At 40.2% G+C, this 27,698-nt stretch overlaps 1 protein-coding gene across 3 annotated transcripts in view; it reads right to left on the reverse strand.

Moving 5' to 3' along the window:
* TYRO3 (TYRO3 protein tyrosine kinase) overlaps nucleotides 1-27,698 on the reverse strand; it is a 77,922-nt gene that overhangs the window by 27,028 nt on the left and 23,196 nt on the right. For 2 of the 3 annotated variants that reach the window (XM_087722345.1, XM_087722337.1), the window contains 6 exons: nucleotides 23,217-23,387; nucleotides 18,687-18,773; nucleotides 9,500-9,615; nucleotides 2,627-2,801; nucleotides 2,031-2,173; nucleotides 429-573 (listed from right to left, as the gene is read on the reverse strand). In XM_087722345.1, coding sequence (XP_087578471.1) covers nucleotides 429-573; nucleotides 2,031-2,173; nucleotides 2,627-2,801; nucleotides 9,500-9,615; nucleotides 18,687-18,773; nucleotides 23,217-23,387 — 837 coding nt within the window. The remainder of the gene's footprint in view (nucleotides 1-428; nucleotides 574-2,030; nucleotides 2,174-2,626; nucleotides 2,802-9,499; nucleotides 9,616-18,686; nucleotides 18,774-23,216; nucleotides 23,388-27,698) is intronic. The other variant, XM_087722330.1, reaches the window with a different exon arrangement.

The following is a 27,698-nucleotide window of genomic DNA, read 5'->3' on the forward strand; positions in this document are numbered from 1 at the left end:
CACTGCGCCACCTCGGCAAGGCTCACGCATGATATATCCGGCCTGCAGACCAGGAGTTTGACATCCCTGATCTAAGCCATATCATGCTTACAGGTCTTTCAATCATTTTTAATAATACAGTAACACCAAACAATAGTAGGGGAGCCAATTGTATTATACTGCTCTTTTCCTTCATATGTCAAACGTTCCCTTACACAGAAAATTTGTGATAGTCCCAGCCAGTCCTTGCTTCTGCTAGATTGTTTGAAGCTGCTTGGTTCTCATCTGTGAAAACATACTACATATGCAGCTGGGAATATTGGAAAGAGCACAGCCAGAGAAATACAATGGTACCAGCTCTCTCACTGTTCCTCATCTGATGCACCATATTAACAACAGCCCATTTTCCTCCAACGCAAACAGAAAAGCTTCCTGCATTTGTCACTTACCTATTAAATCTTGGGATGTAAGCAGTAAGGGCTCACTCCAAGGTCCACAACCGGCTGAACTGAGTATACAGACCTTGATTATAAGGTCTTTTAAGGGATTCCACATGGAAAGGTTAGCTCTTGCTTCCTTCACAATCATTTTCCCCTGTAACCAAAAAAACCCACAAATGGTGCATTGTCATTCAAGTGACAGTTGTTCATTATTACATTTAATTTAATTTAATTAACCACATTTATATGCTGCCCAATCCCGAAGGACTCCGGGCGGCTTACAAAAATAAAGAGAGAAAAAAAAGACACATAACGAACACATAACAAAAGAAAACGGTTTAAAATAGCAACACTTCATACATTCATTCTAATCAGGGCTGGACCTCAACAGTGAGGTCAACAGCCCCAGGCCTGCCGGAACCGCCAAGTTTTTACAGCTTTCCTGAAGGCCATGAGAATGGGTATGGTCCGAATCTCTGGGGGTAGCTGATTCCAAAGAGTCGGACCAGCCACAGAGAAGGCTCTCCTCCGGGGGCCCACCAGCCAACACTATCTGGCTGACGGCATCTGAAGGAGGCCCAATCTGTGGGATCTTACTGGCCACTGGGAGGTATGTGGCAGTAGGCGGTCTCGAAGGTACTCTGGCCATAAGTCATGTAGGGCTTTAAAGGTGATAACCAACACCTTGAATTGCGTCCGGAGACCAATTGGTAGCCAGTGCAGCTCGCGGAGGACAGGTGTAACGTGGGTGTACCTCGGTGCACCCAATATCGCTCGCGCAGCCGCATTCTGGACTAACTACTTTTTAAGTATTTCTTTTATTTTTTGAGGAGATTCTCCAGCCTTAATCAGCAAGTTAAACAAAACCAGATGCAGAATAAATGCACACAATACACAAAGAAACACTTCTCACTGCGAAACTCAGCATCATTACTCAATGTGCATGCAACAAGCAGCAGCCAAATTTTTAGTATGATAAATTTCGCAACTGCCACCATAAAAACACAAATCTGTGAATACATATCTTACCAATATGGAGACCCCACTGCTTTTATTGGTAGTTCATTCTAACCAAGCTGCTTTCTAACCAAGGTGGCGCAGTGGTTAAATGCAGCACTGCAGGCTACTGCTAGATCAGCAGGTCAGCGGTTCAAATCTCACCGGCTCAGGGTTGACTCAGCCTTCCATCCTTCCGAGGTGGGTAAAATGAGGACCCAGATTGTTGGGGGCAATATGCTGACTCTCTGAAAACCGCTTAGAGAGGCCTGAAAGGCCTATGAAGCGGTATATAAGTCCACTGCTATTGCTATTTAATCGTTCAAATTATTACCTTTTAGAACTCATTGCCACAAGATGCAATGAAATCTTTTAGCAGCATTTTCAATTTATGAAGGTCATTTATCACTCGTAATAAGGATCTATGGGTTAATTGAACTTCTTTGTTTGGACATTTAAGCCTATTGGGCTGTTGTTACTATATTTTCCTGCTTGACCACTAGCTAGCTAAAGGATGATGGGAGTTGAAGAGCAATCCATCTGCAGGCTATAAGGTTAGAAAAGGTTATTCTAAATAGACTTTGGCCTGCTCCACCAAGAGCATGAGTTTATTACCTGAGTTATGTTATCTTGGCTCCACTCCAACCTGTATCCTAAGGCATTCTCCCCAAACATTTCTGGAGCTACTGCTTCCCATTCCAAAATCAGACAAGAATCTCTTTGGATAATGTGTACATTTTGTGGAGTACAATTTGGAGCTGCAAGGGAAAGAAAATTGCAATGTATTTGTTGTGCTGTTTAAAAGAGTAAGCCTCAAAGTACAGAAAAGCTTTAGGAAATCCTAAAGATATCCTAAATGCTATTAATAATCATTTATTAAATTTGTGGTTAAGTTCTACACAGCCTTCTAAAAGGTTTCCCACCTTTTCAACAAGCTCTAAACACTGAAACATTCATTTTATCCAGATGTGTGTCCAATCACACTTGGCCAATAAAGAATTCTATTCTATTCTACTTGGAAGAATATGGAGGCAGATGATTGATTGCTTGAACCACCTGAGTTTTGCACGTTCCTTGTAATCTTTGTTTAATCAGACAGTATATCTGTTCAATTAATCAGGAGATTGCTATTTTTCAAATATTTTCTGATTCAACAACAAAAAAAACAAAACCCACTATATTTTTTAAGATTCTAGCCCTCTAAGTCTTACCTAATCCCAAGGTCTGAAAATAGACCCAATCTGAAAAAGGAGAGCTGCCCATCTCATTAGAGCACTGAACTCGAACAGTGTAATTGGTGGCGTGCTTTAAACCTGGCAAAGCCCTTGTAAAGGGAGGGACAGAGAAAACTTCGGTGACCACCTCTTCCTGCAGCTCAGCTACCTGCTGGGATAAAGGGATAAAGGAAAAAAAACATGAAGAAACAGATTCATGGATTTCACATAAAATGCGTCATGGAGGAAAATCATAGGAGGGCTGCATCAAATAAATGATATACTATGCATCATCTTGGCCTTGGGCCATTGAACTGCAGTGATGAATCCTTCAAACAATTGAACCCTGTGAAACTCTAGAATAATCAAAAGATTAGCATAATGATAATAACAAGCATACAAGCACCAAAAATCGAAGATTAGACTAATCTGGCATTTTGAAAGCTGCTGCCAATCCCTCCTGGGCCAAGCGTATTTCATAAATACAACTGCAGCATTTCCTCCCCCCCACCCTTATAGCGTCAGTAAAACCGCAACGAACTGCACTAATGGAAAAAATGAGAAATCTCATACGTCCTACAATAGTTCTGAGATCTCACAGGTGAGAATTCTTGGCATTGCAGTCACCTCTGGAGATCAACAAGAGGAGGAAAACTGCGACATGAAAATAACCCTTGAATCTAGATGCAGTTTTTAATCCCTCTGGCTAACTGGGCTTTGGACTTTGATGTCTTTTTTATTTTATTTTACCAACCTATTTTGCACATTTCTATTGATTCCCTTTTTTCACGTCATAAGATAAAGGTTCCCCTCGTACATATGTGCTGGCCATTCCCAACTCTAGGGGGCAGTGCTCATCTCTGTTTCAAAGCCGAAGAGCCAGAGCTGTCTGAAGATGCCTCCATGGTCACGTGGCCGGCATGAGTAAATGCCGAAGGCGCACGGAACGTTGTTACCTTCCCACCAAAGGTGGTCCCTATTTTTCTACTTGCATTTTTTACATGTTTTCGAACTGCTAGGCTGACAGAAGCTGGAACAAGTAATGGGAACTCACTCTGTTACGTGGTGCTAGGGATTCGAACTGCTGACCTTTCTGATCGGCAAGCTCAGCACTGAGCCACTGAGCTACTGTGGCCCTTTCACGTCATACATCCCTCTTAGTTTCAAGGAGAAACCTATTCAATTAGTCAAACACACACACACACACACACACATTTTACGTTAGGCATCCACTCATACCTTTTGTTCTACCATCAATCCAATGAAATAGTCTCTGCAGTCTGTATACCTCTGTACTGTATGCATTACGGCCAGAGATAACAGTATGAGTGAGCCTGCTTTTCATTATCGTATCTTTACAAGCATGTATTCAGCTCTTTTCTGCAGCCCTAGAAAAATAACAACCCTTCCTTTCCTACAAGCACCAGGGACTGCTAGTAGTAGAAAGATGGCTCAGGGGGCAGTAATGTTTACAAGTTAATGGCACATTTGTATTTCTTTGCTGGGGTAACTCTGGGCTCCAGTTGATCTTTTTATACTGGAGGGTGGTTGCCTCACTAAACTTGACAGATCAGAGGATGAAATGCTTCTTTGTTTTTCCCAGCATGGGACAGAAATGGATGTAAAGGGGGGGGATGGGGGTGGAATCCACTGTCTAAGAAGTTTGCAATTGGCTTCTCTCTCTCTCTGCTTCAGCCATGGAACAAATGGTTGTGGGGAGGAGCCTGGAACTTAGAGAGATTAGCACTGTGTGCAGTGACCGATGGACGTGCATGTTAGGAAGAATAGGCTGTACCTAGTACAAGCAGGCAGAATTCTAATGTGCAAGAGGAAATTCATTCTGATCTGTCAAATGTCCCAGGAAAACAGCAATAGAGACCGTGCAGGGGAGGGTTGCATGCAAGGATAAAAGTAGTGCCATTAGCAAAAAAAAAAAAAGGGGGGGGGCTCTTTGGTTTCTTGAAAGGTAAGAGGGCATTCTGCATCTCTAATGAAACTGAATAAAATAAGTCAAACTACAGCCACTACCTGGCTACTCATGCTTTCAGTTACAGTTTTCTTTGTTCCTCAGGATTAAGTCTACTCTGTGGCCTAAAAGAACCTGGAGAAATTGCGTTTAGTCCATGGCTCATCACAGGACTGAGGTAAATCTAAAAAAAAAAACAGGCTTTAAAAACAACCATTCCGTTTTTCTTTCTTTGTTCCCCAGTTCTGTTTTTGCAACATCACTCAAACACCTTGTTCTGTCGACTTGATTACTTCTAATCATAGTTTGTGTCTATGCAGTTACCACAAATCAATGCCTCATGGGAGACATTTTATCTTAATCAAGCAATCACTCAAATATTTTGGAAGAATATTTTTTTAAAATTTAAGACGTCCAGGGTAGTAGCTACATTAATCTATAGAGATGAGTCTGCTCATTTAGTATAAAGGGGCTTGAATTCTCAGCTGAAATTCTCATCTCTCCTTATAGATGCAGCCCAGGCTGACTCATGGCTTTCCGCAGCAAGAAATATAAAACATACTATTTACTTCAATATATATAGCATTTGCTTCAGGGATTGCAAAACTCAAGCCCAGTTGTTTTTCTCAAAGTAAACAGCTTCGTGCCACACCAGTCCATTTCCAAAACAAAGCCCAGGTGAAATTATCCTTCCTGCTTCTAGCCAATTGCACTCCATGTAAATTCCTGGATTTTTTTTTTTAATATAATGGCTTTGTTATCTCTTCAACAACAAATCAACTTAGCTGATTTTTCTGTGTTTTTGGAAAGTTATTCTTGCAGTTTCTTGCCTAGTCAACCATTTAGAGGATTTATAGTCCTTTCCCATCATCTCAGTTGCTATCGAAAAAAGCTCTGCATTGAGACTAAAAGTGTTGTGTGTGTGTTACATAAGAAACAGATACAAGTAACAGATAAAAATCTGAAGCAAAATTAATCAAAGTGATAATAAAGAAGAAAAAGGAATATTTTCTTGGGGGGGGGGGGAGAGAAGGCTGTTTCTTGTTTGCTGCTCCTGAAAGGAAAGAGTTAATTTTTTCTTCCCCCTGGACTGCAGTTGGTCTTCCAAAACTGTATTGTCAAAGAGGCTTGAAAAACACCATCAACTGAGGACTATAGGAAGCTTTTCCAAACCTAACTGTTCGTGATCAGCATCTTTAGCAGAAGCATCTGCCACAAGCCATGATGACAACCATGGGTGTGTAAGCGCATCATGGGTGTGTAAGCGCATCATGTAAATTATGTACTTGCATCCCAGTATCTGACACAAATACATATGTTGCAGTGATTGGTGTCCAACAGATTTAAATATATACTGTACATACATATATTTGTATGATACTAGCATCAGACATTATCATTTTCCAATCCTTTCTTCACTCTATCGTAAAACTTTTCAAAGCAATTTTCAAGTATTTGGGAAATAAACATAGCAGAAATCTCCAGCACCAAAATAAGCTGTAGGAACTAGCATATAAAGTTTAACAGTCTAGTTTAAAAATCCATGAAGAGTTACATTTATCGTGCCAACTCAACTAATTTAAAAGAAAGTCAGTGAGAATAAGTGAGCTTTATGGGATTTTCCAGACCTGAAAGAAAGGGATTTCACCCAACAGAAGACAGCTGAAAGGGATTTTCCCTTTGCACTTGTTTCAGAGTCCAACAGCTCAGCACAAATCTTGTGAATCTAAATGCAGATGGGAAAAAAATCCTCTGGGCAACTTGGCCTCAAACCACTTAGGTTTTAGAGCCTGACCAGTACTTTGGACCAAAATCAGAGTTCAATGACAACCAGTGCAGCTAGCGAAAGTACCAGTGGCATCTGATCCCACTGTTACTTTGGTGACCAATGTGATGAAACAATAGAGTACTTTCACCCTACTAAGGAAAGGGAAGAGTTAAGAGGACACTTCCTATTAGAGGACAGAAAGATAACAAACTGGAGAGATGTTCATGCATGCACACACACACAGTTGGCAGCACACATTTGGTAATTGCGGTTGGATAGTGTTGGCAAACCATGTGAAAAAGAAGAAACTAATTCTGACCATAAATATGAAGTTCTGAACTTTTTGACAGAAACAGTTTATATTAAGATCATCTATTAATATTAACAGGGGTGTCAAACTCGATTTCATTGAGGGCCACAACACAATTGTGTTTGACTTTGGGGGGGCAAGGTGGACGTGGCCAAGTGTTCTGTCAGCAAAAACGGGCTCCTGAGCTCCATTTTCGCTGGCAGAGGCACCGGTCATTCACTGTTTCCAGGGCAGCTCCATGAACCAGATCTAAGCACCCCACAGGCCGGATCTGGTCCGCAGGCCTTGAGTTTGACACCCCTGATCTATTCAGACAATGTGGTCTTATTAAATAAAATGTTGAATGATCCACTAGCTGTACACCAAGAGACTGGCTATAATACTCTCCTCCCTGCCTACCACAAGGAGAACTAGAGTGAAGAGAACTTCAGCATACAAAGTCTAAATTTATAATTCTGGAGTAGTGGCAACAAGGTTTTGAACTATTTATACCCTACAAAACTTTGCAGAATATAGGCAACTTCTGAACAAATACATTTAGCCACTTTCTCATCAATAGAAAATTCCAAAACAGCTTTGAAAATTTCAAAAACAAATCCAGCTAGAGAAAAATTACAGCAGTCCAACCTGAATGCTAAATCGATGCATAGATCTTCTCTAGACAGGGCCACAGCTGGTGGAGAAGATCATCTCAGAAAAAAATAATACTGGTATCACCAAGGTTGTCTCACCATTAAAAACTTATGAGAAGTCCTACACTGCATATTTGAATTTTAGAAGACATCTCCAATAACTGCAAATGTCTACTTCACATACGTCTTCTTTCCTACGGATAGTATCTCCATGGTATAAATTAAGTCTCAGCTTCTTCATTTCAGAATGAGTATCAATATGACAGGCATTCGTAGGTGTTGCTTTGGTCAACCCCAATTTTGGCTTTGCCCACTGCTGGAATGCAGCCATGGAATGAATGGATGTCATATAAGTGTAGGTGTGCCTCAAAGTGAAAAAAAAGATCTCCACCCTTGTTTTGCGTGCTGTTTCTTATTCTTGACTCTGCCACACCCTCAGGACTTTGGCCTCTGGTGTTTCTGCTTCAGGGACACCTGCAGCTCGGTTTTGACAACAACACATTGGAGAACTGTGTGAACTGGTTCAATCTGAGATGCAATTACCATAATCAATTGCTCCAATGCATGATCAGGTTGCAAAGCTTGTTATTGCCTATTGTTCAGTGATTCCTGTTGGGACAGGCCTCGGAAGATTTGATGCTTGAGACATAGGAGGAGCAGGCATATGTTCCTCAGCCTTTCTGCAATATCACCAACAACTAAGTGATTTTTGTACTTGAAGCAGAAAATCCCTCAAGTTCTCTGTCTTTATCTGAAACTCAAGCATGAAATGGTCTGTTCATGATTTATATATTTCTTCCTGGAGCTCCACAACAATATAGCTTCAGAAATGCTTTATAATATTTCCTATGGAGTTATTGGCCAAATGTTTTCTCATTGGCAAGAACTCTTACATCTGGGAATGTTTTTATTCTTTCCCTTTCCTGCAGTAAAGATGCCCCCTTAGCATTCTCCTATGCCATTTCAAGGGATGCGGTGGCTCAGTGGCTAAGATGTTGAGCTTGTTGATCAGAAAGGTTCGACAGTTTGTCGGTTTGAATCCCTAGTGCCACGTAACGGAGTGAGCTCCTGTTACTTGTCCCAGCTTCTGCCAACCTAGCAGTATGAAAGAACATAAAAAAATGCAAGTAGAAAAATAGGGACCACCTTTGGTGGGAAGGTTACAGTGTTCCGTGCGCCTTTGGTGTTTAATCATGCTGGCCACATGACCACGGAGACATCTTAGGACAGCGCTGGCTCTTCCGCTTTGAAATGGAGATGAGCACTGCCCCCTAGAGTTGGGAACGACTAGCACATATGTGTGAAGAAACCTTTACCTTTACCTATGCCATTTCAAAGAGCAGTTTTGTCACTCATGGTGACAAGGGATGTCCAGATGAAATCTGCAGTCTTTGTAAAACCAGGGCATGTAAGACATAAATATAACTTGTTCCAACACTGAAAATGAAAGCTAGAAACAAAAGCTTGACTGGTAGAACGTAATGGAGCTGTAAGATTCAGTAAATTAAAAGTAAAGTCCATTTGATTTGCTTTTTTATTTTTGGGGGAAAAGATTAACAGCTGCCTTCAAGTGGAAACTCCTAGTTGCCTGCCTATCAGTAGTTTTAAAGATATATCCATTCCAATTTGTCTCACAATCCACACTTCTGAACAAGATTTTATGTTCTCTCTCTCCCTCCTCTCTCCCTCCCTCCCTCTTTCTGTCTCCTTCCCTCTCTCTCCCTCCCCCCTCTCTTTCTCTCTCCCCTCCCTCTCTCCCTCCCCTCCTTCTCTTTCTTTCAGTCTCCCTCCCTCTCTTTCTCTCTCTCCCCTCCCTCCCTCTCTCTCTCTCTCTCTCTCTCTCTCTCTCTCCTTTAGATATTTTTTATCCCACCTTTATTATTTCCATAAATAATTCAACATACCTAATACTCTTTCCTCCTTCCATTTTCCCCACAATAACTTCATTCTGATCCTTAGCATTTTATCATGGTCTGGACACAGAATTAGAGGTCTGCTTGAATACAGATTAACTTTTTCCCTAGTCTGCTGTTTGTGACAAAGTCAAACAAATAACATTAGATTAAATAATGGGGAATTTATAAAGCTCCATTGTTTATAACAATGGAAACTCAAATTAAAAAATAAGTTCTGTCGTGCAAAAACGTTTAGCAGTTTAGTCTGGAGAAGGACATACATGTAATCGTTTCCATACCTGTACTGTACAAGAGTGTAGGGGGGAAAGGCCATCAAATCCGGGTTGCCAAGTCACACTGGCATTGTTGCTGGTGATCTTAGTGACTGTCACATTGAGAGGTGGGAAAGGGGTTGCTGAAACAGAAGGAAGATTTTTAACATATGCAAAACTGAGCAGTTATTTACATAGAAATGTGCAAGTGATACAGTCTGGGGAATTTGGACAAGATCCCTGAGAGGTGCTAATTGAGCTATGAATGAGCAGAGGTAGCCTGTTCATGACATTTTAAATCCTGATTAACATGGCATATCTTTTCCCCCCCGAGTTGATGGTTAAACAGAGAAAATAAGGAACATTTGTTATTTTCAAAAACATTCTGTTACGGAGTCTGAGAGTCAAGTGATAGTAATCTGACATTTATTAAACCTTTCGAATAACATGGCATAGTACTACCCGTATGTCATACTTGCATGTTTCTCCTATAATACTACTGATACACATACACACACACATACAAAAACACATCTTCTTCCATTAGATTATGTCCAGCAGTTTTCTTGGCAAATCTTGGCTGACTTGCAATTGTCTCCTTCCTAGGGCTGAAAAAAAGTGACTGGCCCAAGGTCACCCAGCTGACTTTATTCCTAAAATGGGTCTATTTAGCATTTCTCGGTTCCTAGACTGGTGATTTAACCACTACTGCAAAGTAGCTGCCATTACTAAAATATTGGAATACACTGGAAAAGAACATCTACAGAAATTCAGGCACATTTGTTCAATTTTTATAAACAATATTCGGTGAAAATTCAAAATGTGGCATTTTAAATCTTTATTAACAAACAAGCCACCCTACGTCATTCACCAAGCATCCATTTACGTTCATTCTGTTGAGCCAATCGAGACTATCAACACTTTTAAAACTTCTATCTCATTCTGAAGTTTATGAGGCTTGCAAAAATTCTGGGTACGTAATGAGATTCATCTGAGTGATAGATCACCCAATGTCAGAGCAGCATCACTTTCTCTTGGTCTCAGCAAACACAAAAGGGGATGCAATTGCTGCTGAAGTCATTGGAGTCACTGATGGTGCAGGCAAGCAACTCTCATTTAGCTGGAAAACCCTCAGTCCCCTGATTATGAGTCATAGTTGTTTGGGAAGTTCAATTACTGTAATTCCAGTATTTTCAAGGTTGTATAAAAAATCTGGCATCAACTGAAGCTTCTATGTATGTGTATCAGTACTATTGTATGGAAGATGTTTGACCTTTTCCATATTTTCCTACCCAATTTCTATATTCTCCAAATTAGGTTGTATAATACCCTCTCTTCCCCCTCCGATTAAGAGAGAAGATCTTTTGACATAGCACTCAATAATAAACCTGATTTACAGGAGAAATTTGTTCTTATGTTTATTTTATAGCCTGTTTCAAAACAACTGCATTTATTATTATTATTATTATTATTATTATTATTATTATTATTATTATTCTAGTATATTATTACTGATTACAGACTTTAAAATAATTTACATTTTATAGTTTGATTTCTGAATTTGTAATCTATTTCTCCTCTTTGTTGTTTGATGTAATATTGAGCAGTTTTGGCAACTGCCCAGAGAACTTACATTCATTGGTAATTAGGAAAACAAATCACATTAATCGGTAAAAAGTCTACACCCAACCTTTTGCACTACTTCAGAATTTCCACAGCTTGAGCCAAACTTTATTCATGCGTTATATTGTATATGCATATGGCAGGCACTCCCCAATGTCACGTGGTTTAAATTACGCTATTACTCAACATCTGAATACTTTAGGAGAGAAACCACAGTTCAGGAACTGTTTCTTTTACACATCTGCAGATTATGCACAGAGGACGCTAGATTAGATATGTAATGTCAGGGGCAAGATACACAGAGTAGAACCTAGCATTCCTTGCCCTTATTTTATTCATTTCTGCTATATAGGACATTACAAAAAATTAATGTCTCCTACACTACACACTGAATATTGTGTAGTGAATACTACTTCCAGAGGTGGCCTATGGCTCTTATGAATACAAAAGCCAACAACACAGAACCAAACAAAAGTTGGCAACTTCAAGGAATGATCCATCCCTGTAGGACCCTTTTGGTTTAGATCAGGGGTGTCAAACCGAAGGCCTATGAGCCGGATCTGGCCCATGGGGTGCTTAGATCTGGCCTACGGGGCCGCTTTGGAAACAGCAAAGGATTGTCCTGCAGTGCCTCTGCCAGCGAACATGGAGCTCGGGAGGACAGCCCTCCTAAGCTTAGTTTTCACTGGCAGATGATTGCAAGAGGCCAGCGCAGCTGAAAACAGAGCTCTGGAGCCCATTTTTGCTGGCTGATCGCTCAGGCCACCACAGGAGCCCCTGACAAAATTGACATCAAGCTGGCTATGCACACCCTGGCCCCCAAGGTCAAACACAACTCTGATGCGGCCTCAATGAAATTGAGTTTGACAAGCCTGGTTTAGATTATCCTGGACTAAAAACTGATACATCTCCTTGCTAATTACATTGCAAACGATGCTAAGGAAAGAACATGTCTTCACAATTCAGTCTGGTTTGAAAAAGCTCCAGACGTCCTCTTTCCATAAGTATTCTGAGATTAATTTCTTTTTTTCCCTTCATTTGTACTTCATCACTGTTGTCATTGTGGCATTCATTGGCAATATTTCATTAAAAGTATATAGGAAGAGACGATAAGTTTGAAATGAAATGAAGTGACAATTTGGATGAGTCTCATAATAAAACACATGTTTAAAAGGAATATGAGAAAGCACAAGGAACTGTCAATGAACAGGAAAAGAAAGTGGGAACGCATAGGAACAGTTGCCTAATCATTACACATTTTTTTGGAAAACACTAGAAATAAAAAGGGTAAAGATTGTGATGACACTGCTGGTTTCAGAAAACCATTTCCAATTTCTTCCTTGGTTTGTTGTCTTTTTTAAATATAAATTCAAGCTGGTTGCCTCTCACTTCTCTTGTTCTGGCCCATTTTCCTCTCATTTACTCTCAAGCTCCTCACTCTCCATATGTTCTCTCAGTTCCACCCCTTCACTGCTCCCGTCATCTCCTGTTCCCACTCATGGCTCAATGGTTCCATTCATGTTGCCACTGATTCTTGAAACCAACTCCCACTCTTTGCTTGGCAAACGCTTCCTCTTATCTTTAGATCTTGCCTAGTAATTTGCTTCCCATTAGTTTCTAGAGCAGAAATTCCTCATACTTTGTTTCCTTGCAGGGCTTTCAAATATCTTGCCCAAAGAGTTCTAAATATATCCTAAAATTCATTCTGAGCTGCTCCAAACAAATCTAATGCAGTTTTCTGTTAAAAACTCAAGAGTTAAAGCAGGGGTGCTTAAATCTGGCCCACAGAGCTGCCTTGGAAATAACGAAGGACCAGTCCACGCTGCCTCTGCCAGTGAAAATGGGCTCCCAATCTCCGTTTTCAGCTGGGACGGCCTCCTGCAACCCTCTGCCAGTGAAAATGGAGGTCGGGAGGGCTGCATACACTCGGGCCACCATAGGCACCCCTGACACTAGTGACATCAAGCTGGCCACACCCACCCTGCCCCCCCCAGCCCGAGATCAAACACAGTCCTGATGCAGCCCTCAATCAAATGCAGTTTGATACCCCTGAGTTAAGAATTAAATAACATCCCCAGTTTCAAGAAGTTTGGAATTCTTTCTAGTGGGTCAAATGAATTAGAAAGTGGCATCTATAAATAAAATCAGTATTTCCCCCCTCACTGTGATTTGTTGGAAACAATCTAATGGCCTGGTCTGAACATAATCTAGACTGTATAACACATGCAGCTTCAAGGATACCCCACAACTGCAGTATTGAAATTCAAAAGTAAAATTTGTAAAATAATACAACAGTAAAATACTGATTTTTCAGCAGCAGTTTTGGAGATTTGGAACCACACTTCCTCTGTGAGGAAAAATGCTCTCATTCTCACTCTGATGCCCACCAGAGATCTCCAGAGCTGAGCAGAAAATTGCTCTTTTTCTTTCAGGCCCATCTTTTCAGTTTATGCCATTATCTCACCATAAGGCTTTCAGCACGCTGCCAGGTTGAGAAGTTGAATTCCAGCTCCTGATCTAGAAGACAATGCCCACCCCAATATAACAACCTGTTCAGATCAACACTGGCTTACAGGGCCAAACTTCTCTCCTTCCAAACCGTTCTATAAATGTAAAGCTTTGCCCCTGTGGAAGGTGGCCCAAGAGGCATCCTATATTCTTGAGCTGGCACAGCACTAAGCAGTAATGGCTTGGTTCACAGATCATTCTAAACCAAGAAAAACTAAACAAATTACTGAACTAGGGGTGACCCTCAGTATTTTCTTTCCTAGTGTCACTCTACACCTGTCCTTTTCAACTCACCCGTTCTGTATTTGACTTCCAACTTGGCCTTAACAACAAAATAATAATAATATAACAGCATAATGCAAGATGGATGAAAAATCACTACAGAAGCCCTCACTTAACAGCCTCAGCTGAATTGGGAATTTTGGTCCCAAGCCATTGTAGTTGCTAAGCAGATCACCACCTGTCTTGAGTATATTTTATGACTATATTTAGGATGGTCCCTGCAGTAGTTACATGAATCCTGTGACTGTTAAGCAAATCCATTCTCCCAAATAGGTGGTTTTTGCCACTTTCTGGCAAAACAAAAATGGTAGAAAAAAGTTGCAAATCGTAGTCACATAATCACAGAACACTGCAACCAGTTGTAAATGCAAGCCAGGTGCCAAATGCTTGACATCTGACCTCCCCTAGGGAGGTGTGTGTGGGGTGTGGCAATCATAACTCTGAGAACGGGTTATAAGTAACTTTTGGGGGCCTGTTGGAACTTTAAACAATCTTTAGGCGACTGGTAATTAAGTGAGAACTACCTGTATAAGAGTTAGATCATTGATGGCAATGACTACTAGAAAGGCTTTTTGTGAAGACATTTCACATAAATCAACCCTAATTGAGCTGAAAGAACTTGACTAGATCGGCACACAAAAAATGCTAGTATCTTTCTACCAACAGATGTCCTCATTTAGCGATCATAACTGGGACAACAATTCAATCGTTAAAGTTGTGACTGTGCTTATGATCTAACTTCAGCTTTCCTTTTCTTTACAGACCTGGAAGGTCATAAAATCTGGGTGTTGATTTCAAAGTTACTATTTCATCATTGTTGTAACTGGGAATGTCTATGGAGATTCTCAGTCATCCAGGCCATGGTTGTTTCAAAGGTGCTTTTTCAAGAGGCAACTGGATGGTCTTGTTTTTCTTTGAAGATGTTTAGCTTCTTCTCCAAGAAGCTTCTTCGGGTCTGAGACAGGTCCAGTTGTCTCTTTCACGTTATCTCATGAAAAAAGCATCTTTGGGCTAACTGGAAATGGTAACAACCAGTTGCTAAGCAAGGGATATCTGTATTCTACACTTATATTTGGCAACATTTATTCCAGATCCAAATTTAGGAAAACAATGTAATATCAATGGCAGTGATGCCGAACCTTTTAGGTACAGAGTGTCCAAACAGTAAGGCACACACGCATGCGCCAGAACACCTTGGAAACCCAATGACCAGTTGGGCGGCGCACACATGCACCTCGAAAACCTGACAACCAGCTGGCCGGCGTGCATGCACACTTTGGAAATTCAACGACCAGTTGGCGACTGCGCAAGCGCATGTCAGAAACCTGATGACCAGCTGGCGGAGCTGAAGCAACAGCGCACGTGCCCCCAAAGAGGGCTCTGTGCGCACCTCTGGCATGTGTATCATAGGTTCTTCATCACAGATCTATGGTATCCCCCGGCTTCCTGTCTCACTTGTCTTTTCTGTCTGTCTGTCTATTTACCTACTGTCTATCTATCAGAAGGTGGTGCACTGTAAAGCAAAATGCCAGCTTTCAGCATCGCCCATATAAAAATAGGGATAGAATAGATTAGAATAACAGAGTTGGAAGGGACCTTGGAGGTCTTCTAGTCCAACCCCATCTAGGCAGGAAACACTATACCACATCAGACAAATGGTTATCCAACATCTTCTTAAAAATTTCTAGTGTTGGAGCATTCACAACTTCTGGAGGCAAGTTGTTCCACTGATTAATTGTTCTAACTGTCAGGAAATTTCTCCTCAATTCTTGGTTGCTTCTCTCCTTGATTAGTTTCCACCCATTGCTTCTTGTCTTACCCTCAAGTGCTTTGGAGGATAGCTTGAGTCCTTCTTTGTGGCAGCCCCTGATTGCATAAAAGTAGTGCTTTGTGACTGGCTTCTCCTACCACAACAGTCATTTCATGATTAAGCAAGGTTACAGTGGTCATTTTGTCAAGTAACCAAAATGTGCTCTCTAGATTATAAATGTGCTCACCAATTTAAAATGGCTGCATAACCTTGTCAAAAAAACTACTGAAGTAATTACATTCCTTGATTAAGGGAAAAGCAACTTTCAGAATCCTGAACCTTCATTGGATATTACATTCTTCATCATGGATCAAGGGTCTGTACAAGATAGCTATGGCTGCATACATGACCCTTTGGAAAAGAATCCATTCTTTTGGCTTCTCGTGTGAGCCTTGACTGACTGAAATCCACAAATGAGCAGAGATGAAAACCGCTGTGAAGAATGAAAGACCAGTGAAAGACCAGTTCCTCAAATCTCTCTGGAAAAGGGAAGACCAAGAGATGGTCCATGAGTGCATTGAATGGCAGCTCCTCATACAGAGACCAAAAAGGGTGATCTCCCAGAGGTTTATGTGCTTTAAGCCAAGGGAGACAACATCTTCAGTCATGGCAGAGCCTTTCATAAGGACACTAAGACAGTTAAACTCATTTTCTAATCACATTTGAAAACATTAACAACTATATTGAAATTAGAGATCTTCAAAATGGTGAGTTTAGTTTGATATCTGGTGAGTTTTCTCTTTTTTCTTTGGATTTAAGACATTTTAAACAGAGTCTTAAGAATTTAAAATAATATACAATTGGCAAAAAGCCAAAAAAGCAGTTTTTATTTTAAAAAGATTTAAACTGATTTGGAGACCAGAGACATTTGGAATATTGATTATTTTAGTTATAAGATTTGAAAAAAACAAGTATGTAGTTAAATAATACACTTGTGGGAAATGACTGAAATGGAATTGAAATGGACTGAAATTTAGTTCCATATTAGGAACTAAAGCTTGCGAATAAACACTAGAGGGAACTAACGAATTAGGCAGAAAAGAGTTGAAATAGCTAAGCAGGCTATACCTTTTTCTTATTTTAAAGAGCTTTCAAAAAATAAACCATGGACTAAAATATTAATAACCAACGTCAGAAAGGAAATTTCAATGATAAACATTTAGAAGATGAGAAAAACTTTTTTTAAAATGTGCATAAACAATATAGAACTTGAAGGCATGAAAGACAACAAAATTGAGATTACCAATATGGGAATACAAAAAATAACTCAGGAAAAAGATCTGGATATGGGACAGCTGCAACAGGAAAATTTGGACAATGCATTTTTGGGGGATTTACAAAGAAGGTTGGTAAAAGCTTTGAAGACTCATTTAAAACGCCAAAGAATGATGAAAGCTCAAGTGCTATGATGCCGTAGGAATGATTTAAAGGTCAATATTGAGTAGAGCAAAACTTTAATATTCCTTTAATATAAAGTTTCACTATTTGGCCAGGAATAAGCTATTTGTCTGATATTTCTGTTAACTCCTGATAAACTATTTGCTGAACCAAGATGATTTATGCATTCCATATAGGTAAGTTAGGTTATGGAGAGAACGTAACATTAAAAAAGAGTGAAAAGTTAATCATCTTATGCTCAGTGTGATGAAGGTTGGAAGCTTCTTCTTTATTCTTATCTATGGTGCCTTTTTCTTTTTGCACCTTCTGAACATTTTTTGTTCTAGTTTAGCCTGTATTCTGTTCATTAAAAACTTCAATAGGACTATTTTTAAAAAAGAAAAAGAAATCCACTCTTCTTATTAATTCAACTCAGTCATAACAACATACTCGTATATATTATATTTTGCACAAGGAATGCAGCCAATCAAGCCCCAATTATATTTCCTTGCCCTACAAAAGTATTAATTATACTTAACCTACATGTTTAGTTTCTTGTTAAATAGAACAAATTGCGGGAGGAGAAAAAAAATACTTTACAAGCAAAATATTGTTATGCTTTAAATGAAAGTTTAGTGCCGCAAAGTTCTAGAAAGATATAAAAGCGATGTCTTCTTGAAATGTAATTGTTCCAAACAGTGGCCTGTACCCTTCTGCTTTCAATAGCTCATGAAAAGTGGGAGACACTTTGGCTGCCAAGACACCAAATCTACAGTATGCCGGCCAAAAAAGATGCTGTTCTCATTTACATATTGTAGACGATGTCATGATCATAGGCATCCATAGGAGAGACTAATGAGGAAGCATGCATTGCACTGTCGTGACACGAACCACATTATTGACTTTCTATATATAATGTCATGGCACAAGAACTAAAGACTGGAGTTTGTGTTGTGACATTCTGACTCATCCCATCTTCTCATATTTTTGCACCTGAGGTTTATAGTTACAGCACCCCTTTTTTTCTAAAAAGACCTTTGATATTCTAACCGTAGGCCTCCTAAGCTAAAACAAGGTTTGTTCCCTAGTATCTCATTCCCCCCTTCAGCTGCTGGTGGCTTATATTTATTAGCAAATTTTCCTGATAAAGGGATGGGCCTGCATAAAAATATAGTGATTTTAAAAAAAATCTAAATAGATCTGTTGAGAACATGAAGAATCAGCTAAGAAGTCATGTTTGAGGGTTGTGTGTAGCAGTTTTAAAACATGGAGAAAAAAAATTACTGTAGCTTAGTTTAGACTACCATGTTCTCCTGAAAATAAGATGAGGTCTTATTTTCTTTTGACCTCCTAAATAAGCACTTTTTGAGATGCAGGAGGTGGTAAGCATGGTCACCTCATGGCTGCTGCTGTGTTGCAATATTTTTTGGGGGGGGCGAGGGCTTATGTTTGGGGCAGGATTTATTTTAGCGCACCCACTCAAAAGCCTGATTGGGCTTATTATCAGGGAAGTTCTTATTTTCAGGGAAACAGAGTATTTTTTCTCTTTTCCTGTGAGGGAATAAACCTCCTTCTATGTTTCCATCTGTGGAAGGACAGGAAATGGTTTCTCACCTTTAATCTGTACAATGGCCGTCCGAGATGAAGATAATCCCTTTATGTTGTGGGCTTCACAGAAGAAAACTGTGCTTTGGTTAATACCTAGAAATCAGTAAAAAAATACTTTTAAAAAAACCAGAAAACTATCTAAACATTTCGTCATCCTTAAGGTAGAATTTTATAGGTTTCATGCACTGCTCAGATTTTACCTACACAATTCAAAAGACTAAACTGAAAGCTGATCCAAAATTATGTGGGTGTTTTGTTTACATGCTGGTATGTTTATTATTTATTGGTTATAGTCATCCAATTCCAAAAGAGTCTGGGTGGCATACAAAACTAAAAATCCTTGATAAAAGAATTAAACTATAAAACTGCACAGACAGGCTGGCCTAAAACAATCTTAAAAGGAACACAAATCACAACAGGCCTCCCAAAATACATCAATACATGAATCGCAGCCCTGGATCCAAAACAGGTTTTAATAGTTTTCTGGGACCCCCAAAAGGGAGGGCACTATACTTATGGGCGAGGGAGAGGAAAGGAGGCTGTTCCAGTGAAATAAATAAGCTGTTTCAAAGGTAAGCTTATCGCAGTCACCAGGAAAGGGATCACAGACATCGTTTAATAAGTTCCTATTTCCTTTGAAAATTTAGCAACTTTAGTTTCCCAAAGTGTGCACATGAATGATGAGTATATATCTGGGAATATATGTTGGCTTTACTACTAGTCTGCAGAAATAAAAGCTGCAGAAGGAAAAGCTTTCAACTAGAAACAGCACGTTAGCTCTTCAGAGCCATTGTCTGCACACCCTGTGAAGAAAGACAAACTTCTACCTTTCTTCTTCCTTTCAGACTTGTGTTTTCATCTACATTTTGGCCTGAATTTTTTTTTTTTAATCTAGAGAGCAGAATACTGCATGCACATGTGAAGGAAGTTTAATAGGTCAAAATAGGAGCATGGCTGAAAAACAAAATCAACTATGCTTTCAAATCAAAATGGAATTTCCACTTCATTTTGAGCTTGTAAAAATCCAGGTAATCATGCTTGAGCAATCTGAAACTTATTTAAAGGATGTTTCATCTGATCCCATAAACAAGCTTCCTGGTAGTGAGAAAATCCTGTAAAATGATTCCTCCGTATCATAGGTTGGTGGAACTGCTAGGTAGTTTGCAGGTAGACCTGTACATGTATATACAGTATGTATGTATGTATGCATGTATGTATAATAAATCAATTTAAAATTGCAGATTGCAGTTGCAAGATGCAGAATAAAAACATTAAAGTAATGCAAAAACAGTATCAACAATATATTTAAAAATACCAATGAGAACAAACCCCATAAGATCTTAATAGCACAAGAACATCGCATCCAGTGGTGGGATTCAGCCAGTTCACACCTATTCGGGAGAACCAGTTGTTAACTTTCTAAGCAGCTCAGAGAACTGGTTGTTGGAAGAAAACTCCTTCTGTTTTTTTTCCACTTTACAGTGGAATCCTGTAAGGAAGGCAGGAAGGAAACATTCTGGTGGTGTTTCTAGCCTCATCTTTATTGCCCTGCTTACAGAAACTGCCTCTCCCGTTAACCCTTATTACATTGTAACAGCTAAGGCAAAGCGTCCATCGACGTGAGTGACATTGAGTTGGCCATGCCCACCCAGTCACATGACCACCAAGTCCCGCCTATCCAGCTGGTCATTAGGGCAGAGAACTGGTTGTTAAATTATTTGAATCCCACCACTGATCACATCTCACAGACCATCTAAACCCCAAACCCTGGAACATATCTCTCTCTTCAATGCTTTGAGAAAGGTCAGGGGTCAGGATCAATTTAACCTCAGAGGGTATGGTGTTCCAGGCAGCAGAGTTAGGGTGCAGTGGTGAGATTCAGCCAGTTCCCACCACTTCGGGAGAACCGGTTGTTAACTTTCAGAGCAGTTTGGTGAACTGCTTGTTGGAAGAAATCATTAGGGCAGAGAACTGGTGATTAAATTATTGGAATCCCACCACTGGGTTAGGGTTATGGCATTTTTAGTTGAGGAGATCCAGGGTGCACCCCTCCTGTCACACTGGGTGGGATGGGTAGAATCAATCAGTTCCTTACATAACTCCCCCCTCCCCCCAATCAGAGGTAGGTTCCTAGTGGTTTGGCCCGGTTCATCCGATTAGGTAGTAACTCGGCCGGCCAAGCCCCACAAACTGGTTCTATCGGCATCACCATAGGTGCAGCCATAGGCACCACCATCGGCTTTTGCTTCTGTGCATGTGCAGAAGCATTTATTTACCTACTGCGCATGCGCATATAGCACGTATCAAGCATGTGTGCAAAGCACGTCCGGTAGTAGAAGAAGCCAGAACCCACCACCCCTGCCCCCCCATCCTAACCATGAAGCATGATTTACAAATTCCATTAGTTAAATTTGGAGAACCAAAAAAACCTACATGGTAGCTTGGTATTAAATGTGAACAGATTACCAGTTCCCACAATAAAGATCACCAAGAACATGGGAGGTCGACTGAACTCAGAAGTTGGGAAGTTCTAAGTCCAATGAGTCCAGTGCCAATAGCCCCGACCTTCAATAAAGGATCATCTCTTCTTCAGAATAAATCACTGCAAAAAGGTTATCCAAATAGGATGTTTCTGATAAGTAACAATTAGCTTTACCGTCCCTACAATTATTTATGATGGAACAATGGGATGAAAGGCCATCCATCCAGAAAGGGAATGTTTCTTGGAATGTTTATTTTGTCCCTTAACCCACCCAATGATAAGAAGCAAGGCCTCTGACTGGAGCTTATCTAGCAATTTCCCCCAGGCAAAAGCATTGACTCTGCTATTATTACTGACATCATGCTGGTTGGAATCACAGAACTATTGTGACTGGGAAAATGTAATTTTAAGCTCCCTGCAAAAGACCTAGAGGAGCAATGAGATTCTGAATCAGTTTATAAGCTTACTTTTCAATGTCCAATTTGCCTCACTGCACATATGTTTCATTTTGATTTTGTAACTACCTGTGGTATTGCTTGTGAAAGAAACACAATTGATACCACCAAATCTCCATTAGTTAGGAAACTGAAAGTGGGAAGCTTTGAGGTAAATACATCTGTGGAAACTGGTCCCTGGAGTTTTTAATCTCATCTTCAACTTGCCTTGTAGTACTTGTTTCAACATATGCTTAAGTCTGAGCTACAAGCTGAGGCTGCTATTCAGGAAACCATGGTGTACTGTCAAAACTTGTCTGGAGCAATCTTTACATTACCTTCCACTAAAACTGAAGTTAACAAGCAGAAGTAGATCAAAAGGTGACTCGAGAGATGTCAACAAGTTTTAAAACCTTCTTATGAAATCTCAAAGTTGCATATTTGGCATCAAGTGATCAAACAATAAAAACATTCTTGTTGCTCTTTCATACAATATTCAGCATGTTCCCAATATCCTCTAGGTATAGGCAAATATAAACACAGAAAAGCCAGACTGTGCCCTGAAAAAGTAATCAACTTTTTAATATAAATTAGTTTAACCACTGAAAACACTGCCTCTTCCCACCCTACTTTCTTCCTGGTCTATTATTACTTTCTTTTAGCATTTCTGTGCTCTTCCCTGCTGATGCCAGGCTTTTTCCCCCTTCCTTATACAACTTTGTTCTTGCATGCCGAAGGAGCTATAACTTTTTACAAAGTTTTAGCAGATTCATCTGATCTTTAACTTCCTCCTTAGTGTTTGTGCAGAACGGGCATTAGATGAAACAGGGCATGTTAGGGCTTAGTTAAGGGCTTTCCAAGCACATATATACCTGTTTTATGAAGCAATTTTTTTTCCAGTTTTAAGATAAATACCAACAGGAAATTCTCCTTGGCAGGGCTCCCTATTTTGTCTTAAATCTAGAATGACTTTTATTTGCTCCTAAACATAGGAAAAATATTCACTACAGATATATCTTTAAATTTGTCTTGAAAATCTCAAAGTTCTAGGTCAGGGGTCAAGCTTGCGACGACACACTGTCGTCACGTGACGTATCACAACTTTTTTTCCCCTTCGCGAAAACAAGGGTGGGTGTGGCCAGCATGGGATGCATTCGGCCGGTGGCCCATGAGCCTGGCACCCCTGTTCTAGGTGGTAATTGTTTAATCTCCCTAGTTGCAGATTCAACAATATTTTCTTTCACCTACTACAAACTGGTGCACATAGTAAGCTTTTGATATTTGCTAGAAAATAGAAACATTCATACAAGTCATTACAAACAATGAACAATTTTGAAAATAAAAACGTCTTTCCAACAAAATACTGGGATGGGGGAGAAAGGAACACATCTTCGTTTTTGAATTATCTAACTTGCCATTCAGAAATTTTAGAAACCTGTTGTCTTTGGTGAATTCAGTTCTATATTGGGTTCTCATTTGTTTTTTCTCCTTTTTAACACACTTGAGACACAATTTTACATTGTCTCAGAAACTGATTATTACTGTTGTTTATACCTTTGCCCTACTAGCCACCTAATTCCCTTTTGAATAGTTTTCATTTATCACAGGAAGAAGCCTTACCTGACACATTTAGAGTGGAGGGAGAGATATCTGGATGTCCAAGCCTGGAATCGCCCATCCACCAGACAATTGTCACTGGCTCAGGTGGTCCTACTGCAGCACAGGCCATTTGGAAAGGCCTACCAGGGATGACTGACTGGTCTTTTGGCTCAACAGTGAAATAGGGAACACCTTGAAGAATAAAATGGGAGACGTTTGCATTTTATGAACTGAAATAGACACAACTAATTCTTTCTTAGCAGCTTATATTTAACAAAACACTAACTTTCTGTTGCTCTCACAGAATATATTTCGGTATTTGTGGCTATTTTTGTCACTTTCTCTGCAAAAAGAAGACTCCACTGTCATTTGCCGGATCAAACATGTCTTTATATATTTTGTTACTGTAGGAATAAGTTGATCATTGAATGGGAGAAAGAAAGGAATAAATGTTTTGATACACTGCCAGGTAATTTTTGAAACTATCCTAGCCTGTCTTGAAAATTTGGAACCTGACTTATTGACTGCTTGGTAGGAAAACGGAGCAGAGAGGGGATTTTACTATCTAATCCTTCTTTCAGGTAATTAAAAGATAAATTTCAACTGTTTTTGACAGAAAGGGGATCAAAGAAATATGGTTTCCTGACGAAGGATTAGTCTTTTCTCTTTTGTTGTGTAAACTGTATGATGAGCATTATTCAGTGAAAGCATTTTACTATGCGCCTAGATGTATATCTGAGAAATAATTAAAAGATGCCAACATAATTAGAAGCATACATATTAAAAGCACCAAAATAACATGTCTCAAGTTTAGAAACTGTCAGAAGTTATACTCCTATTTTGTATTCTGACTCTGAATACCTTTCTTTGGGTACATTATAAAAATGTATTCAGAGATATAGCTGATCCTTATTCTAAACTAACCCAAAAAATAATAAAATCTACAGTGAAGGAAATCAAATAAATATTTGCCCTATAGTGCTTTTCTTGATGTCTTAGTCTATGCCAGGGGTGTCAAACTCAAGGCCCAGGTGCATATATATGTCCAGTAAATCAACCAACCAACCAAATCATATCCGGCCCATGGGGTGCTTAGATCTGGCCCACAGAGCCATCCTTGAAAAAACAGTGAAGGACTGGCCTGTGGTGCTTTTGCCAGTAAAAACAGGTTCCCGAGCTCCATTTTCGCCGGCAGAACACTCGGGCCACCACAGGGATCCCCGACACAAGTGACATCGAGCTGGCCATACCCACTCTGGCCACGGCCACCTCATTCTCTCCCCCTCAGATCAAAAACAACCCTGATACGACCCTCAATGAAATCAAGTTTGACACCTCTGGTCAATGCTATATGTTAGGGTAGCTAATTAATGCTAAGTGACTTGTTAACTGAAGGGAGAAATTGTACCAATGTTGATATATTCATAATAATACTATATTTATTGTGAATGCCTAAAAGAGGATAAAAAATACGCTTCAATGACAAATATAAAATTTTCCACCAATCCAAACATTTCATACTCATCAAATACCTGAAAATGTATCTAACATATATTTCAAAGTTTAATTGGTCTTTTTCAAAATAGCTTTGAGAAAAATGTAGTTTTTAATAGAAAAACACAGCTTCTCTAGTTTCAAATCACTTAGATATGAGTGGTTGTCCACCCAGCTTTTTGTGTTTGTTTTCTATACACTCTTTGATTTTATTTTCAAATAGGTTTTTATCCATAATTGACTGGCGCCCCCATAAGTTATGTAAGTAACTTATTAACATATACTTTCTTGACATTTAGAAAAAGTTTGGATTTATTTTAAATTCTAACCACTTATTTGCATTTGAAGATAATAACTTTGGACAAACTTGCCTATGTTTAGCAATTTTTGTGGGAAGAATGCATAATCTAAACTTATGGAAATCACTGATCCTTACCAGTGTTTAACTCTGATAGGATTATATCACAAACTGATATTTACACAATGGCAACACTATCAGATAAAGAAAAATAAGCCCCAACAGAGTCCTAACTATGCAGGAATGTTCATTCTTACTTTTAAGTCATTTGACCTCTGATTAGCTGCCTGATCTTAAACAAATATCCCAATACTTTACACATTTTCTAAGTGATAGCTAAAAACAAGCTGACACAGCTTTTTTCAACTATATAAATTGCTTGCAATATCTTGGACATGATTCTAAACCAGAGAAGCATTTTCTTGATTGATTTCAATGTACCACTCAATGTTCACTGAACTCTACAGAGTAAGATAGAGAAGGATAACTGTAATTAAATAGAGTAAACAGAGTAAGATACAGAAGGATATGGCAAAGTCCAAATCTCCTGGATAAACACAACAGGACAACATGACCTTCCTCAGAACTGATTAGAACAGGAACTGCTCCATGGCCAATGAAAAAGGCCCTTTCATCAAATGCTATGAGGTAGCATGAATATTAGGGCTTGAATAAGCAAATCTAAACAATAGGTTGAGCAAGAAGAATGTGGGTACATCCAGAGAAAAACATCAAATGGAAAAGTTTCTTTCCTCATACCTTACCCACTTCTCTCCTTTTTCTAATTTTTAAGCCACTAAATTCACTTTTAATTTAATTCCTGGAAATCAGAGGCATCTAGGACGCATTAGTTAACTATCCATGCTGTAAATGAACACATTTGATCTGTAGAACCCCAAAACATTCAGTTTGTCTTTCCCAGCAAAAATTTTAAAAACCTTTTAAAGGGCCAATGCACTTTAAAATTCTTTTTCATGTTATAAGCACCTGAAAATATTTAAAAATATTTAAAAACCTTAATAAGGTGTTAATAAGTTAGTCACTTCATTCTAATGAGTTCAGTCAAGCTCTTTAATATTAGGTTTGGGTTTAACCATCCAATTTTCTTTATGGCTGTGAGCATAAAGGCTGTGATCACCTCCCAAACAAACTTTCTAATCATCTAAAGGTCTCACCCTTCTACCTTTTTAATTATGAGAGGACTAACACATATGGGGAAAGTATCTTGAGTTATGAGTCATGAACTCCCTGATTTGTCCTCTTCTCAACAAGAAGTTCACCAAGTGTCAATTCAAAGAACTGGTGCAAATATATTATATGAAGCTTGGTAAAATGAACACAAGTTTGCTTCATATAATATGCTAAACCAAGATGAGGGTTGTTTTATTTTGGTTTAGCACAAAGACAGCTATTTTCTTGCTTTTGAGGACTATGATTCATTGTTTATCCTTAGACATATTTAATGTATGTAAACGTGAAGCCATTTATTAGGTTGGTATATCATGTTGACCTTGGGCTAGTCACTTTCTCCCAGCCCTAGGAAGGAAGCAATGGAAAATTGCTTCTGAAAAATCTTGCGGTGGGTTCCTGCGGGTTCAAACCGGTTCGGTAGAAGAGGTTCCACAAATCTACCATGCTGTTTAGAATCGGTTCCAGCATCTGCCCCACCCCCTCATTCCCTCCCCCCGCCCATCCAGTCGCTGCTTGCTCGCTTGCTCTCCCCATCTGTCCTCACCACACTTGCCCCGCCCACCGCTCACTGATTGGCTGGCTCACCGATTACCCCGCCCGCCTCTAAGAGCCCTATCTAAACCCACTTATCGTTTTTCCTGCTTGGCTCTCTATTGCTGCCTGCCGAGGAGCTAAGTAAGCTGCAAATAAGTGCAGGGCGGGGGGGGGAGCAGGCCAGCTGGAGTGGCCTGCCACAGCCCTGCACTATAAGTGAGTCTGGGGACCTTTTGTGGCCTTGCAAGGATCCCGGGCTTGCTTAGAGCGCAGGGTAGGCATGGCCGCCAACAAGCACAGGCGCAGGGGTGGGGACAGCGGTGGGAGCTTACACGGTGCGGCTGGCATCTTTGGCAAGTTTGGGGACCTCACAAGACCTTTGCAAGGTTCCCGGACTTGCCTAAGATGCCTGGCTGCCAGCAAGCACAGGCACGGGGGCAGGTACGGCAGCGGGAGCTTACCTCCTAGGCGCTGGCCACCCCAGGCAAAATACCGCCTGTTGCTCCATGCTCAGCAAAGCAAGTCCGGGGAGGGGTGGTCTGGCCGCCAGCAAAGGACTTCTGCCCATGTAGCCCGGGTGGGCAAAAGAGCGAGCGAGCGATGGAGGATCAGGTGGGAAACCGAGGCCCCTTCACCTCCCTTTGCTCCCACTTCGTCTTGATGACATCGCCACAGCTGCCGGGTGCAGATGGACGGAAGTAGCCTTCATCATCAAGATGAAATGGGAGCGAAGGGAGGTGAAGGGGCCTCGGTGCTCTTCCTGATCCTCCATCCATTGCTCACTCTTTCGTCCGCCTGGGCAACCTCAGCGCCGCTCTGGCTACCTCTGTCTATCCGCACCTGGCAGCTGCTGTGACATCATCAAGACGAAGTGGGAGCAAAGGGGCCTCGGTGCCCTGCCTGAATCAATTCGCAATTCAGACGAAGCGACAGCAGGACTCTCTTTCCCAGCCGGGCTTGTCCCTCTTGCTCTTCATCTTGATGAT

The sequence above is a fragment of the Thamnophis sirtalis genome, unplaced genomic scaffold, assembly GCF_051295495.1.
Source record: "Thamnophis sirtalis isolate CommonGarterSnake01/CBP01778 unplaced genomic scaffold, rThaSir2_p1.2 scaffold_1, whole genome shotgun sequence".
In the NCBI taxonomy this organism is placed as follows: Eukaryota; Metazoa; Chordata; class Lepidosauria; order Squamata; family Natricidae; genus Thamnophis; species Thamnophis sirtalis.